The sequence below is a fragment of the Echinops telfairi genome, unplaced genomic scaffold, assembly GCF_000313985.2.
Source record: "Echinops telfairi isolate 266 unplaced genomic scaffold, ASM31398v2 ScPeMD7_7467;HRSCAF=8505_0, whole genome shotgun sequence".
Classification (NCBI taxonomy): domain Eukaryota; kingdom Metazoa; phylum Chordata; class Mammalia; order Afrosoricida; family Tenrecidae; genus Echinops; species Echinops telfairi.
In genome coordinates this window covers 5,828,328-5,846,390 of record NW_022111367.1, presented here as the reverse complement: position 1 = coordinate 5,846,390, position 18,063 = coordinate 5,828,328, and the positions used below count along the sequence as shown (strand labels likewise).

General features: G+C 36.6%; 1 protein-coding gene across 2 annotated transcripts in view; it reads right to left on the bottom strand.

The window, feature by feature from the left end:
* Window positions 1–6,197: 6,197 nt before the first annotated feature.
* INTS6 (integrator complex subunit 6) overlaps window positions 6,198–18,063 on the bottom strand; it is a 101,608-nt gene continuing 89,742 nt past the window's right edge. For both annotated transcript variants that reach the window (XM_004704267.3, XM_045283769.1), the window contains 4 exons: window positions 14,936–15,167; window positions 10,446–10,814; window positions 8,608–8,701; window positions 6,198–6,820 (listed from right to left, as the gene is read on the bottom strand). In XM_004704267.3, coding sequence (XP_004704324.1) covers window positions 6,727–6,820; window positions 8,608–8,701; window positions 10,446–10,814; window positions 14,936–15,167 — 789 coding nt within the window. In that variant the 3' untranslated portion in view covers window positions 6,198–6,726. The remainder of the gene's footprint in view (window positions 6,821–8,607; window positions 8,702–10,445; window positions 10,815–14,935; window positions 15,168–18,063) is intronic.

Sequence of the window (18,063 nt, the reverse complement as noted above, 5' to 3'; positions counted from 1 at the left end):
GCCTCCTCCCTTGGGAATGGACAGCAGAGAAGAGGGCAAAGGGAGACTCAGACAGTGTAACTTATGACAAAACTATAATAATTTGTGAATTATGGAGGGTTCATGAGGGAGGGGGGAAATGAACAACTGATATTAAGGGCTAAAGCAGAAGGCAAATATTTTGAGGATGAGGGCAACAAATGTACATATGTGCTTGACACAATGGATGAATGTATGGATTGTGATGAGAATTGTACAAGCCCCTAATAAAATAATTAAAAAATAATTATGAAAATAGCCACCTCAAATTTTCTGCTTATACCTTATTTACAAAACGGATAAAATGCAACACATTTTAGACTGTTTCTGGCTTTTATCACTTTCATGCACCACCTCCCCTTATGCATAAAAAATGCAAACCAACTTTATTAGTCCCAGATGAAGCAGATAGCTCCTTCAAGGCACAGGATGAACGACAATTTTAATACTCATGCCACAGAGACTTTTTCAGTGACACCAAGCTTTGCTAGAACATACTTTGTAAAGAGGTTGGCCTTTTTGGGTAGTGCAAATGGCCAAAAGCTCAATTGCTCACAGAAAAGGTGCAAGTTGAAGACGTCAATCTAGTGCATTTTCAAAGAAATGCCTGCCCATCTGCTTCCAATTAGCCATGGAAAACCCAATGGAGCGCAGTTCTACTCTGACACTCTAGGTAACACGAACTGCCGTGGACTTGCGACTGCTCACATGAATACTTAGGTGTAGAGTGGAAATCGGTGTTGAGAAACCTGCGTATTTCAACTCTGCTCACGTAGGTGTGTAGTCTCAGATGACTTAGTAGTTCCTGTTAAGATGAAATGGTTGGACTAAATGATTTCTAAATTGGCTCCTAGTTCCAAAGATTGTTTCTTTCATTCTTCATTTTCATCACGTGCCATTTTATCCTGTGGAGAGCTATTTTAAAATGGTTAATGATACATTACAAAATGCTGTTAACTTCCCTAAGATACTCTGCCTATTTTCTAAGTTTCTGTCTTTGAAATAGTAATACACAAGCATGCTTGACCCTGATTTTCTTTGAAGATTCCTGCCTATGAGCCAATTTAATTGCATGAGGGATACACCTAAGCAGACAGAATGCAGCCTTACAGCATAAACACATTTTTAATAGAGTAAATTGGGCTTCAAGTCCGTAATACAAACGTACCTCCTTAAATGCAGCCTGGAGTCATTCAGGGAAAAGCATCTCAGATGCTTGCTAAAATTTCAGGTCCCTAAGCTCCAGAATCTATATTTAACAAGCACTTTGGATGTTCTTATGGGTACTGAAGTTTTAGAATACTGACTGAAGGAAATATTTCAACACGATTTTTGAAAATACTGAAAAACTGGGGCACTGAGTATTAATTTGGGGAATTAAACTGACCAAATCTGAGGTTAAAATTAGTGATGCTCTTACCTATTCTTGTTAAATGTATCTAGTTTGCATTTTCACATTTCTAAATCATCCAACTTAAAACTCCACAACTCCAGATGTGGCATAGTACTTTTAAAAATAGGTGTATATGATAATCTCATAAACAAGGAAGTCATTCTAAAAATTACTTTCATCAGGTATTCCATGGGATGTTTAGATGATAAAAAATGCAGTGCCATATGTTCCATTCTGACTCACGGTAACCCCATGGACAGAGGAGCAGAACCACCCCTGTGGGTTCCTGAGGCTGTGAATCTTCATGGGAGCACAAAACTTCCTCATTGTCCTCTGGAGCACCTGATAAGTACTACTGCTGGCCTGGCCTTGTGATTACACCACCAGGGCTCTTAAATCGAAGATAAGGCTTGGCTAATCTTTTCTCTAATTTTCCAATCTTTACTCCCATCAGAACACTAAACAATTAAAGGCCATTAAGATGTTTTCATTAAAAAAAAAAAAAAGACAAGGATAAAATTGACTTAACCAATCCCCACCACCACCAATACTGTATACAGAAAATGCAACGGGATTCCTTTTTTAGCTCTATTGTTATTGACACGGTTTAAGATTCTTTTTAGAAGTAGATTGGCCACACCTTTTTCCTCATAGAAAAGTTACTACAGTATTGTTTTTATAGGATTATAATAAATTAGGCGTCTCTTTAGCAAAATGACGTTTTCCCACCACAGCAAAACACTGTTTTTTATAGCTATAGGAAGTATTTCAAAAATTTCCCAGCTGCTATCTTATATTCTCAGAATTAGGAATATTTAATAAAGATTATTTTTTATGTGTTTCACCTGCTCTTTTATTTGTAGTTGATGTATTTTAAAAATTTAGGTTTCTACTTCCGGGTAGACTTAGCAAAAGTATGATAGTAAAATAAATTACAGCTCGTGCCTAGTTCTTCACATTAAGGAAAAGTTGGTTTTTCAGATCACTGGAGTGTTAGTCCTCTAGTGTCTCCCAGCGATTCCAGGACAAGGTCCTTGAAATTAAAGTGTGTGGGGAGATCCCATCCTTCTAATTCCTGTTTTCCATGAACCTTTTAAAGCTGCCTCAGATTCTAGTGAATGCATCTAGATTTCTATTTTTTGGTTGTTGAAAAGCTAAGTTGGCCTAGTATCTTTCTCAAGCCTTACAAAACTACCTGCTCCATAAAAACTACAGCCTTGAAAACACTTTCGAGCAGCAGTTCTCAACCTGTAGGTCACAACCCCTTTGGGGGTCGACAACTCTTTCACAGGGGTCGCTTGATTCATAACAGTAGCAAAACTGCTGTAAATAGCAACAAAAATAGCAAGAAAATAGCAACAAAAATAATTTTATGATTGGGAGGTCACCAGAACAAGAGGAACTGTATAAAAGGGTCACAGCATTAGGAAGGTTGAGAACAACTGCTGTAGAGTCTTCAAATAAACAATCAACTCATTAGCTGGTTTTGTTGTAAGTATACAACCTCAGCCCTGGTTGCTTAGTGGTTAGGCACTTGGCTCTAAATCCAAAGGGGTGACAGTTTGAACCCATCAGATGCTCCACTGGATAAAAATGTGGCAGTCTGGTTTTGCAGTCCTTGGAAAGTCTACGGAGCAATTCTACTCAGTGCTACGGGTCTTTGTGAGTCTGAACAACGAAAGCAGTGGGTTTAGTTTATTTATTTACACAAGGTAGGCTAACTTCAAAATGGATACGGCACAGACAATACTGTAGCACATCAGAACATGTACAAATCCTTTTCAGACTCAATAGTATCGAACAAAGTGTTCAAATGATTTCTCATTTAAGCTTCATCTGCTTAATATCTCCACTTCACTCCCCCAAAAATCTGGGACTTATTTATCAGCCTAGGAAGAAAATATTCTCAGTAAAGAGATGTTGACAAGTCTATACACTATATTTAAAAGATATAGAATAAACTAATAAAAATCAAGCAAAGGTGGATCTATTTTAACTGAGCATCAGGCATTGTTTTTATTAATGGAGAGCAAATAAAATGTGAAAAGTTAGAAGTGAAAATTATGCATAGGTTTTACACAAATTGCCCAGAAAATTCTGTCAGCATCATTTTATCTGGGAATAATTTGCATACTGCTGGAACTTCTGCTAGAAATCAAAGGGACACTTTTGTGACAAAGACTTAAAAAAAAAAAAAGGTAAGACTAATTCATTAGAAGATAGATGGCAGGGGCGGGGGGGAGGAAGGAGGGGAGAATATAGATGGGGAAGGTAGTTCAACAGAATATATCCTAGTATTTCACCATGGTGAATCTACTGATTAAGTAGAATGTCATTTATCCCTCAGAATAGGAAGAGTATCCTTTCAGCCTGTCAAAAGACCAACGATGAAAAAAACAGGTTCTATACAATCTCAAGAAACAAGAAGAGGGAGACAGGCAATGCATCGGGAGATTTGAGTATTTAAGTTGTTGAATACAAAAACAATCTATTTACCACCACCCCTACCTAACTCACAATATAAAGTTTAAAAAAGATCAAAGACAGACCAGGCTAGAATTGAATAGAAAGTTCATTGATAAAAGCTGATAACCTAAAAACCATCAGTTTAGATAAAGATTCCTTTCTGGAATTCAATTGCATAAAAATGGTATCAAATCCTTGGGCTAAGAAAAGACATTATTTTTTCAATAGTGTTTTCAAACTGCTTAAGTAATCAGAAAATACAAGATTAATCTCCAGCTAGTTTCACAGTCCACACACCGTCTATCTGTAGATTTAAGTCCTTATGAATTAATTTATCTTTTGAACAAGTATTTGCCCATTTCCCAGAAGATGAAGTAGCTACTTTTCTAATGACAAAGATCCAAATAAGTCTCCGTCATGAAGTCCACAAATTGACAAATGGCTTAGATAAAAGACATTTAAAAAAAAATCTCAACCTCGATATTAAACTTTAGAGTACCATTTACTCGCTCAGTGACATAAAGGGCCTAAAAGGAATGAAAGCACACAAAATATACTTTCGTTCCACTTTGTTTGTAAGTAGAATTTTACAGTACTTATTTCACTTATGTAGTTAATATGCCCATTGTCTTTTTACAAACATTGAAAGAAATGGGGCATTAAGTTTTAGTTTAGATGAATTGTAATGAGAGTGTAAAAACATGGTTGAGATAGAGGAGAAAGAGACTGAACAAATGGCTACTTCCCCATTCACTCTAGGGTTCATCTCTTCAAAATATATTAAAAGCCAAAGGTCTAAAACCATAGGTTGCCCAACTTTGGCCTACTACACTTTTCAAGAAAAATGAAAATTACTCTTGCTCCTTAGCAATTAAAAAATTTTGTGCCATAACCCATAATCCAGGATAAAGTGAGGTTTATCTGCTTTGCAGCCCCCTTGGATCATTCTAGTGGCCCCCAGAGGTCAGATCACCCACTTTGAGAAACACTGGTCGAAATGATTATTACCTCAGGAAACAAACTGTCAAACAAAAATAAGTTTTTGGATAAGGAAAGCTGCTAAATACTGGTACTGTTTTTTTTCCTAGGTTTTTTGAGTTTGTAGAGGAATGATTTCTAATCCCTTTTATTAATGTTAGAATCTTCAAGTATGAATAATTTATAACCAGATAATATATTCTGGATTTGGTTAACTCTTAAATTTAGCAGCATGATTCCAAGCTATTATTTTTGTTCCAAGCTATTATTTTAACAACTTCACATGTGAAAAGATATTCCCTGCTTTACTTAAGGTTGTAAATGTTACAAAAATAAAGGTTTCAAGAACTGCATATAAAAATATTATATAATGTGATATTAGCTGCTTCGTGTTCTTGACAAAATTTGTCTTTAATATTGGGAAAGTTTCAAATTCCCTAGACTAAATCAACATATCATAAAAGCATGTCCTTCACTTTTTTCTTATCAAAACTCACAATTTAATTTTGTCATAATTTGAATTTCATTACACGTTCTGCTAAAGTATAAAAGGGTTTGTGATTTTTAAACATTCTGACTGTAAAAATATTTCAACTTTATTGTAAGTTTATTTCTCTTAATCACTCTATTTTAAACACCTTTTCTAGTGGTTACTGAAAAAAAAAACAACCACTTATAAGGCACAGGAGTGATCTATATGAATAATGAGTCAGATCATAGGATCGCTTCTTTAATAAGAACACAGAAGACCATGTGTTGGAATGAGGGTGAAGAGTAAGGAGTCTGGGTTATTCTTTATCCTGTGTAACTTGGGGGAATGCAAAGTGACCATATGCAACATCATCTTAACTGTGTTTCCTTTCCATTTTGTGCCTAAGTAAAATTGAGAATTAAGTCAGAGACTAGCAGAGTAGAACAAAGGGATCCGTGCCTTATGATGGACCCCAAAATGTTGTGGGCCTTTTGTACATGTGGCATCCATTTGTTAAAAGCTAACCATTTCCTCATACTTACCACCACATCGCAACTCATGGCTTCAGTGGAATGACATCACAAACTTAGTGAGAAGGAAAAAGGGTAGTAGAAAAGTAAGGAACCAATAATGTAGGAAGTCTGCTTTCCAAACAGCTTTCCAAGTGAGCGTCTATGTGCCACAGAGACTTGCTCCAATATCTAGGCACAAATGGCAGTGTGTGCATGGACAACAAAATCCAAGACCACAGAATAAAGTGGCAGCATACAGTGACACCACACATTTTCCCAGTGATAAAAAAGAAGGTCTTTAAATTTTTTTTTTCCTCAAGTTATTTTAAATGTGATTACTTCCTAAACCACACGAGAGTAAAATAGAGCATTTATTGATGGAATAACAAAAGTGCTTTTCTTAAATATTTCTCAAAATACATTTGTACAACTTACAATAATATATCCAAAATAACTGTACATACAAAACATTACCTAGTTTTAATGTATGTGCTTTTTTTCCCCAAAAATTACAAAGTAACTCCTTTTTTCTTTTTTTGGCAGAGTTCAACCTTAGTAGAGGTGACAATTTTCAAGGTTGTTTAAGAAAATAGAACCTGAGGGAAATTGACACGTAAGAGTCAATGACAAGCAAGATATTTGAAGGATAACTTTTAGTTTGTTAAACAAAAAATTTTTTGTTTTTAGTGATACTTTCCACATTACAAAAATAAACGAAAATGAAGAAAAGGTCACTATAAAATGATAGGAAAGGATCTGTAGACTTGCTTTTTGGGTTTCAAATAACCAACAATGCATGTCAAAAATGAATGCAACAACACAACAATTTTGTATATACTTCGTGTTGGGAGAAGAGCATGAACTAAGTAGCCTCATTCTATGTTCTCTTAATTGCTATTAATATGGTTGATCTGATTGGCTCTTCGATGAATTTCATCCAAAAAGTTCTCCAGTTGTTCTATTAGCATTCGTTTTTTAAACCTGCATGAAGAAATAATACCACTCTCAATTTCTTTTAACAAATATATACCAGTTACCAGAGAAACGTTAACAAATTACAAAGAAGCACAACTGCTTTGGGAAGACTCAAAATAAGAATGAAAAAAAATGAGCTCTATTAAAATCTATTCTGATTGACAAATTATTAAATCAGTACAGTATTATCATTTGACCATAAAATAATCCAAGCCATAGTTCTCAAAATTATTTGGCTTACTGTCCCCTTTTCAAAAAAAAAAAAAAATTTATCCAGTGCCCCCTGGTAATGAAAAGCTTTCATATTATCACTCATAATCCAAGATAAAGTGTTAAGTATCTGCTTTCACAGCCCCACTGGATCATGCCAGCACTTCCCAGGGGGTGGGATCACCTGTTTTGGAAAACACTGATTTAGAACTAAGCACAATAGGCTACTCCTTCCACAACCAAAAGTGAAAAGAAAAATGGGGGTGGTGGGGAAGTAATGCATTTAAGAGTTAAAAACAACTAATAGTTTAGACTTATAAAACAATTACTCCAATAGTTCCTTCTCATACTCTTTGAAAGTTAAATGTTGAAAGCAGTGTGAACAAAATGAAAGGAAAAATGAGAGTTGGGCCATCACATTTAAAAATCATGCTGTTCCACTGTTCCACTGAGGAAGCTAGCAACCCCAGTGCAATCAGCTCCTGTAGCACAGAACAAACAGCAGAAATAATTATAGGTGGCCTAATTTCTAATTGCAACCATATTTATCCAAGAATTGATACTTCAGATGCTAAGAACTCTAAATATCCTAGAACTCTATGCAGTCTATACCTACTTCCTCTCACTTGTCACCTTTTACGAATAGCCATTTCATTCTTACCCAACACTTGTACAGACAAGTGAATAAAGTATAGGTACTAGTCACACACACAGGAATAGCGCTAACTAAATCTACAACAAAATTTTATCTGACAGCATGTTAATGAAAAGAATCTAACAAATTAATTTCTTAAAATTATGAGCAGTTACAGCTTTTCCTTGCTCCTTAAAAAGTGGTCTGAGCTAGAGCCACTCAAAAACAAAACAACAAAAAAAGAGGTCATCTGCTCTATCTTCGATGTGAAGGATGGAAAAGACTGGTGTAATTGAGGGTTATGCTTACATTTAGAAGGGAAGGCAAGATTGATACTAAGTTCCATAATAATATTAAAATTGTGTATTTCTTAAAAGAAAAAAATTTAATGCTTATCCTTTCTAAACTCACACAACTATGCTTTTCATTTGATTAAACCTTCGCTCCTAGATAGCTTTTAAAACCTTGATCTACTTTCTTTATACTAAAGTACATAAACCTAGGCTGCAGAAAGCAATTGGATTAAGGGCACTTTGTACAACTCTGGTCCCCTAATTGTAGGATTCCTCCTGTACAAATGCACTGGATTCAGATATTGCGTCTCGGGTGTTCTTCCTAATCACTGATTAATATTAAATGTGGTCCAAATACTTTAAGAAGAAAAGCAAAAAGTTGTTAAAAATAAACACATTCAAAGGTCACAGAGTAGATAAATGAGAGTTGTGCAAGTATCTAATAACTTTTGAGAAGTAGTATTTTGTTTATAATTTCTGAAGAATTTGTGTGTGGTTAATTTTTAAGTGACGTTCTTTTGTAAACTAAAAACAAGAAGTGCATGTGTGTGTGTCATATAAAAGCACAGACAAAATAAGTGCAAAACAGATCCTGTTATAATACCAATTATATACAAACTAAGGGCTTATTTCATAATGTGCAGTAGTGTATTTACCTTGCTGCTTCTTTGATGACATTTTGCAAAAATATTAGTTTTGTTTGTAAACTGCCTTGCACATGCTTCAGTAAAATGAAGATTCTTTCATATTCTGAAAACAAGAGAAGCAAAATGAAGTTACATGGTTTTCATTTGCACCCTTATTTTTCTGTGGTACATCTATACTAATATACCTATATTATGATATACTAAGACAAAAACAAAAATATTGTACCTAACCACTTCACTACTTCTTTTAAGATTGAATGATATATACTAACACATTCTGGGGGTGGGGGTGGAGATGGAAAACTACCAACACAGATAAAATAAACCATCAAATTTGGTTTTAGAAAAAGTTCTCATTAAAGTATTAGCCATTAAGCTTATTTAGAAGGATAAGTAAGTAGCTTTTGGATAGTACTGCTTAAAAATATGCAAGTGGCTTAAAAAAAAATCTATCCCTAGAATGCAAATTCTAAACTATAACTATCAAGAAGAAAAAGGGTAAACATCACGTTTTCAGTCAAATTCTGCCAAGCTCTGGAAGAGCAAGTCCTACCCACTTTGGAGCTTGTCAGTCTCTTCTGGAATAAATGTCACTAATATTGTGGTGTTTTGGAACCAGAAATACAAGAAATCCAGGACAGATGATCCCTTCAGGACCAGTGGTGAGAGTGGTGATACCGGGAGGATGGGATAGGGAGGGGGAACCGATTATAAGGATCTACATATAACCTCCTCCCTGGGGGACAGACAACAGAAAAGTGGGTGAAGGGAGACGTCGGACAGTGTAAGACACGGCAGAATAATAATGTATAAATTATCAAATGTCCGTAAGGGTGGGGGGAGCGGGGAGGGAGGAGGAAAAATGAAGAGCTGATACTAAAGGCATAAGTGGAGAGCAAATATTTTGAGAATGATGAGCGCAACGAATGTACAAATGTGCTTGACCCAATTGAGGTATGTATGGATTGTGATGAGTTATATGAGCCCCCAATAAAATGATTTAAAATATATATATAGTGAATTTTTTCCCCTATAAGGTTCTGCGACATTCATATAATACATCGTTTAGTTTTTTATACTAAAAACACCCCTGATCACACTCAACGCTTAAATCTTAAACACAGTTTGTAAGTACCATGCCAAGAACTTTATAGACTTGAACTCATGTAATGGTCACCACATTTGGGAGGGTTAGCTGTATTAAAACTTCTGGTGAGACTACTACTCAAGAATATTCACCATGGCAAAATGTCAAGTCTGTCATGGCAGAAATTATGTGTAGTTTATCTGTGTGTCTTCACTGCTTTCAGTTTCTCTTACCTACTATTTACACCTAGCATAGTACCTTGAACACAGTGGATAATTCAGTGAATGTCGGGAGGTTGAAGGGAAGATGGGGTAGAAAGGGAGAAGCGATTGCAAGGATCTATATATAACCTCCTCCCTGGGAAACAGACAACAGAAAAGTGGGTGAAGGGAGACATCAGACAATTTAAGACATGACAAAATAATAATAATTTATAAATTATCAAGGGTGCATGACGGAGGGGTGGCGGGGAGGGAGGGAGGAAATGAGGAGCTGATATCAAGGGCTCAAGTAGAAAGCAAATGTTTTAAGAAAGAGGATGGCAACAAATGTACAAATGTGCCTGACACAATGGATGGATGTATGGATTGTGATGAGTTGCATGAGCCCCCAATAAAATGATTAAAAATAAGTAAGAGGCAAATGTCACGTAGCTCAGATGTTGTCCTAGATTCCTGTGCTCTGCTACATTCAGGTCTTTGAATTAATGTGACTGTCTTGTTTTATACAAATCAAATCTGAGGTTGATCTCTCTACATACTTCTTCCTGGTTTTCGGATCTCTTTCATAATTTGTGCTTTTAGTTCAGTGTTGACCTCTTCATGGCTTCTGCAATGCATCAATTTCTTTCCTTTGTTGGTTGAAGATGCTGGCATATTCTCTTCAGCACACTGTTCTTTATCTCTTGGCTCCTCATGGTTTTCTAAAAATCCACCTACTGTTAGGTCATTAGTTCCTAAATTGTCATGACCCAAAGCCTCTGTATGATTGGTTGGTCGTTCCAATAAACTAGTAGAAGATGCCGAAAATTCCATATCCATAGCATTTGGTGTAATGTCTGACGGAAGCTGGTCTGCAATATGATTTTCAACCACATCATCTACTGCCGAATCATTAGTGTTTTCTGAAGCTAAAAGGATGAAAGAAAAAAAATTATGAGATATGATCAAAGTAATCACGACTATCTTTCCTTTAGAGAACCCTAGCTCATTCCAGTGGAAGTCTGCTTTACACAACCATTATCATTTATAAGCAAAAGTGAACACTGGAGAAATTGATGGCCAGTTAATCCTGCTTCAACATTCTGTAGGGATTAGCACCAAATGTGTCATTTTCACAGTACACCCTTTTATAACTGTCTACTCTTCATTATTTGAGTTATATATACAGAGCAACTGGGTACCCAAATTAGATCATTAGTCCACCAATTGCTGAAGCTTGCAAGCTTGCTACATCAGATTATTAGACTTGCTCTTCACAAAAACCAAATGAATTCTATATTTCCTGATTGCTCAACAACTCCGAAAACATTGCCTAAATTCATGTTTTCCTCATGTACTGTCCCAATGTAAACAGTTCACCCAAATTCTCTGTACATTCATCTCCCAGAGATCCTCTCCTAAATCCTATTCCATGATTTGAAAACTCTCTGTACTGAATATTCTCCAGGATCATTCATGCTTCACCTGAAATCTAGCTCTCCCCTAGCTCTTCTTTGCTTCCCAGACTCTGTGACACTCTCTTTGAATTTAAAGTCAGGTCCTGGCTTCTTCACTTGCCACTGCCACGTAAAGATCATTTCTCCTGTGCACTTTTATAAACAACTGCTGCCCTTTTAAGGCAGTGCCACTCATCCTCTCTCTCCTTATCATTATCTTATTTCCTTCATGCACCTGGTTCACGGTCTTTCTCTCACCCCTCAATTGCCTAATGAAATTGTTTTAAGCTCTTAACTACTCAAAATGGGAGTGTACAGAAAAGCAGCATTAGCACCCTCAGAGAACTTGCTAGAAATTTTCAGCTTGACCCCGACCATAAACCTATTGAATTAAAATCTGTATTTGAACATGACTCCCAGTTTATTCATATTCTTATTAAAATTTGAGAAGTGCTGAGTAACTTGAAGGTCAATTAACTGGACTGGAAATTCCTCAATCTCTTTTTTCTCTTTTTCAATTTCTTATCTCCAAAGAACTCTTCCATTTATAACTGTTCCTCCGTCTCCCCCAGGAAGTTATTCTGCATTGAATGGCTACTGCTTCCTGTAGGGAAGAGATCTAATCATCTCTGTGACCTCTATGAAAGGATCCTTGGCGATGTATTTAGTGGTTACTCATTGGGCTGCTAACCTCAAGGTTAGCAAGGTTTCACCCGGGAGAAAGATGAGTCTTTCTACTTCAGCAGAGTTTGTCTCAGAAACCCACAGTGCAGTTCCAATCTACGCGAATCTACTCGATAGCAACAGAGTACTGACCTTTATGAAGTAAATTTCTACTTCAAAGTGAAAAGGAAAGAAAACCTATGGGATAAAATCTCACACCACTAAACTTGCACCCCCACCCGTCCTGTTTCAATTAAAACAACATTCTTTCTTCTGTGATCTAGACCAGAGATCGGCAAACTGAGGCTCTCAAAAGCCATACTCAGTTCTTTCAATACATACATGTGGCTGGGGGGGAGGGAGGATGGGACTTAAAAGGTTATTATTCAGATAATAGAGATTTTTTTTGTAAAAATTCATTTTGGCTTTCATATAATTTTTAAATTGTTGAGGGACAAGATTTGTTCTTCTTGTCCAAAGTTTGCCAATCCCTGCTCTAGACATTTCCTCTTGCCTTCTCATAGATTTTTCATCAATTATGCCCATTTTTAGCTCCTGTTCCAATCTGTTCCTCTCTACTCTATCACTCTAGTGTGCTCCACTAGATTTGTTTCTTTTACACTAAAAACCAAACCATGCTATATTTTGAACTTCTTCCTCCATCACTCTTTTTCCACCTTCCCTTTAGAGCTTTATTTTTTCAAATGGTATTTATAATCATTTCCTCCGTATTCTCATCTCAAATGCTGGTTAATCCACTTCTGTTTGGCTCTTGCCCCTTTTAAGCCACCAAAACTGTCCTCACAAAGATAGCCAACCAAAGGTGCACAGAATCTTTACAATTCTCCTGATTGATCCACTGAAGAAGTATCGAGTCCACTAGTCACTCAAGTTCTCTCTCATGACACTTAACTGCATCCCGATTTTCTCCTTCCTCTGTGTTCTTTCTTCCCATTCTCCTTTTCTGGATCCTCCCTATCCTCTGAACTTTGGCACTACTAACGTCTGTCTTAAGTCTTCTGTTTCTTACTCCCATAAACTTGTGAGGTTTTATTCACTCCAATGGGCAGCTATGTCTTCTCTCTCTAAATGAGCCCACTCTCCCACGTCTAAAACTTAAATTTCCATCTTCTCAGGATCTCCACTTCTAAATTTGCTCTTCAGCTCTTTCTCCATTCCATATGCCTCTCCCTAGACTCAATACCTAATCAATCACCAAGTCCTTTTCCTGATATGTACAAGAATTTATCAAGTACTTATTTTCATTAAAACCCCACTGACAGGTCATCGTCTCTTTCTTCGATTTCTATAACAGCCTATTAGATGGTTCCTATTAAGTCCATCATAACTCTGACATCAACTACTCCAACTCTACATTCTCCATTTGCCTCACATACTTTATATTTGTGGGAAAGTTTCTGTTTGATTCAGGATCAACTAAGCCAAAACTCACTGCCACTGAGTCATTTATGACTCAGAGAAACCCTAAACTTATGAGAGAGAATAGAACAGCAATTGTGAATTTCTATGACTGTAAATCTTATGGGAATAAAAAGCCTCATCTTTCTCCTGAGGATTGGCTGGTGTTTTCAAATTGTTGATGTTTCAGTTAGCAGCCTAACACATAACAACCAACTACACCAGCAGGGCTCCCAGGATCCACGTTAAGACCTGTATACTGGAAGTAGCTTAGGTATTTTCTGACCAATGTTCTTTTCCAAGCATTCCAAGTCCATAAGAAATTGTTTTCTATAGCGCTTCTTACACCTGGATTTTGCTAATGGTATTGTTTTTGGTTTGTTTTTTTAATCAATTTATTGGGGCTCATACAATTCATCACAATACATAGATCAATTGTGTAAAGCACACCTATATATTTGTTGCCCTCATTATTCCCAAAGCTAATGGTATTGTTTTATCACTCAACATGTTCTTCTTAAATGCTAAAGTATATGTTCAATTATTATTTTGCAAGGCTACTTCAGATAGACTACTGTATACTTCCACCAAAAGGTATGGAATACCTTGTTTCTACACTTAACTTGATGTCAACCATGAACTATCACTGTCTATATCCATTAACTCACTAAGCAGTCCCTACATTCAAACTAGACTCTCTGATAATAGTCACATATTACATTGGACTAGTCTATTAAAAATGCTAATCTGGTCAGACGACTTTCAATGGACCCTCCTTGACAACAGAATACTGTCTAGAAACTTTAGAATGGCTCCTAAATCCTTCATGATTTGGCCCGAGGCTTTTATTCTCACCTTATGGTATTCACAACAGCCTAGCCACTCCAGCATTTCCCGGTTCATCAATGCCCTTCTTTTGACACTGTCACACCTACTATTTAGAATATGATCTAAGCTAGGCAAATGCACAGCTTTATTTGACCAATTGCCATTCATCCTTCAAGTGTCGGCATAAGCATACCTTATTTTGTAAAGAGCTATGGCCTCCTAGATTAAATTAAATCCTCTTACCAAATGCCTGCGTAAGTTATTTGACTTCTCTTTTATAACATCCATCACATATCATACTGACCTTTTCATCACTCCTTATAAATGAGGGCAGAAATCACTATTTTCTTATTCACTGCTATACTTCAATACCCATCAATGCCCCAAACAGACTACATTTTTACGAATTAGCCGTTGAACTAAACTGAAATAGAAAACTATGTTTCTAAAGGAGCAACAATTTCTTTTTGAAACTGTTAATTTGAGATACTTAAGATTTGTCAATGACATGTTAAAGTACAATCACCAACAAGTATCATGTATATGTGACGGTCAACAAATATTCATTAAAGTAAAAAATGATTCTATACTAAATTTAAATAAATAGGACTAATAATATAAAAGTTTCCCCTTCAAGAGTGAACAAAAAGCAGAAAATGATGAGAAAAATACATAACTCCTACTTTTATGAAGAGGAAGTGGTTTAATAAGATCTGGCTGTGCTTGTGTCACAGGTACAGGTGGCCCTTTCCCTCCAATATGATTGTTGACGACAGGATTCTGTTGTCGGCCTCTCAGCAATGGAGACATACACCGACGTCTTTTGGGGATTCCTTGCATACTTGGTTCTCCAGGTCGTTTATGTTTATTTTGAGGTCCAGCTACAAATTCATCTGCTTCATCTATCATCATACCCTATAACAATAACAAAATATATTTGTAAATATAAAAATTTCCTGAAACTATATACTATATACCCCTTTTAAATGGCAAAACTAATTTCAACTCCAATTAAAGCAACTGCATTATGCCTCTGTTGCTATTTAATAATTACTGAACAAGAAAAATAGCTTTATCTTACTTTAGTTAAATGAAGAACTATTATAATTCTGTTAAACCCGCAATGTACCCAGCACAATTTTTGGCACATAGCAAGTATTCCAGGCACATAGCAAGTATTCCATACATGTTTTGTTAAATAATGAATAAAGGAATGAGGCATCAAATTAAAGATTAGGTATTAAACTTACAAGCAGAAATTAAATACTTTGAAATCATGTTTAATAAAGCAATTTAACACTTCCTGTATAGTAATGCCACCAGGTAAACTTTGGAAAATGTACTGTTAAAGCAGGCCAAGTGTCTTTGGGAGTGAGTTCCAAAGACTTATGTATTCTGAAGATGATTTGACATGCAAAAGTGCCAAGAATGAACTCGAAAAGTGAAAGAATAAAGATAAAGTTTTAAGATATGATTGTCATTGTGAATGAGGGGGAGTGCAGACCCAAAGCCCATCTGTAGGCAACAGGACATCCCCTTAAAGAAGGGTCACAGGGAGATGAGCCAGTCAGGGTGCAGTATAGCAACGATGAAACACACAACTTTCCTCTAGTTTCTAAATGCTTCCTCCCCCTGACTACCATGATCCCCATTCTACCTTACAAATCCGGCTAGACCAGAGGATGTACACTGGTACAGATAGGAACTGGAAACACAGGGAATCCAGGACAGATGAACCCCTGAGGACAAGTGGTGAGAATGGCGATATTGAGAAGATGGGGTAGAAAGGGGGAATCGATCACAAGGATCTCTATAACCCCCTCCCCCTGGAGGACGGATAACAGAAGAGGCTAAAAGGAGACATCAGACAGTGTAAGACAAGACAAAATAATAATAACATAAATTATCAAGGGTTTGAAAGGGAGGGAGCATGGGGAGGGAGGGGGAAAAATGAGGAGCTGATACCAAAGGCTCAAGTAGAAAGCCAATGTTTTGAGAATGATGATGGCAGCAAATGTACAAATGTGCTTGACACAATGGATGCATGCATGCATTGTGATAAGAGTTGTATGAGCCCCCAATAAAATGATCTTAAAAAAAAGATATGATTGTCTAAAATGAGACAAAAGAAAAGTCTAAAATATATTGGTCATCACATAAAGAAGTTGTGTGTATAAGGCTAAGTCCAAAAGTATTCCTAGAAGGCCTCCTACTAGCAATTTAGTCCTACATGGCTGTATGTATTCCAAACAAAACATGTTTAAACTTATCACTGTGATCATTGGATAGCTACAGACAAGTTCTCTCAGTAATCCACACTTCTTTTAGTCTCATTAGGATGCCTTCAAATAAAGAGTCTAATCAAAACAGCATATTCCAAAGGGATCTCTTGGGCTAGTTAAATTCAAGGGAGAGATATCAGCTCCGGTTATGGCAACTATTTGTGGAATTCCAAAGGAGTAATCTTGATAGGTTTTCTAGAAGGATACAACATGATCATTGGAACTTACAATGAAGAAATTTTAAGAAAATGGACAACTGGTGAGCAAGAGCCAGGAGGTTGCTCAGAGAAATTATTTTTCATTATGACAACAAACCTGTTCATTCTTTACGAATAGTAAGGGTTTTGAGAATTTCATCAGGAAATCTTACCCCATCAACCCCCTGCAGCCCTAATGATCTAGCTCCTTCAACTTCTTTTTGTTCCCAAAGCTCAAAGAACATTTATAAGGGACAGTATTTGAGTCTTCTGAAAACACAAACGCAAAGAGCTCAGAGTTCTTCTACGAAGTGAACAGAAATGGGAAGACCACTTAAAAGTGTATAAATCTAGATGGAAGATATGTCAAAAAACAATAGCTCTAGATTTTTAATCTTTCTGCTTAATATTCTTTCATTTTTAACAGTACCTTTTGATTTTCTATAAAGAGAAATACAAGCTCTGTTCTTCATGTAATTCTGATTACCTGACTGATGAAATATCTAGCTTATTGGATTAACAGAAACTTGTAGAATCCCTGAGACTATGGCCCTTAAACATCCTTTAGGCCTCAAACTAAACATCCATGGCTCAACTTTCAGTTAAATGACAGGCCTATAAAATGAACATGAACACCCAGGAGGTACAACTGCTTAGAAAAACCAACCAAAATCAAACTCAAACTCACTGCCACCAAGTAGATGACAATTCATAGTGATTCTATAAGGCAGGGTACCAGCCCGTTTCTCTCCTGAAGAGTGGCTGGTGGTTTCGAACTGCTGATCTTGTGGATTGCAGCTGAATGTATAACCACTATGCCATCAGGGAGCCTAGAAAACAACCATTCGAGGTCAAAAGAACGGTATTTGTCTAGATAAAGCATAGAAGGCAGGAAGGGATAGAAAAGAAGGATGAAAGAAAAGAGTAAATACAGGGAAGATGTGCGAACGGTGCTGTTTTATTGTGGGGACTGGAATCAATGTCAAAAAATGAAATGTACTGAAGTGTCAATGGAACCAGGTACCAGGCATCAAAGCCCCAGAACAAAAAATCATATTAATGTGAATGAGAGAGTGTGTAGTGGAGACCCAAACTCCATCTGTACACAATTGGACATCCCCTTACAGAAGGGTCATAAGGAAGAGACGAGCCAGTCAGGGTACAGCATTGCACCAATGAAATATACAACTTTCCTCTCGTTCTTTAACGTTTCCTCCCTACCACTATCATGACTCCAATTCTACCTTACAATTCCAGCTAGACCAGAGCATGTACAGGAGTACAGAGTAGAGCTGGAAACAAAGGGAATCTGGGGCAGATAAACCCCTCAGG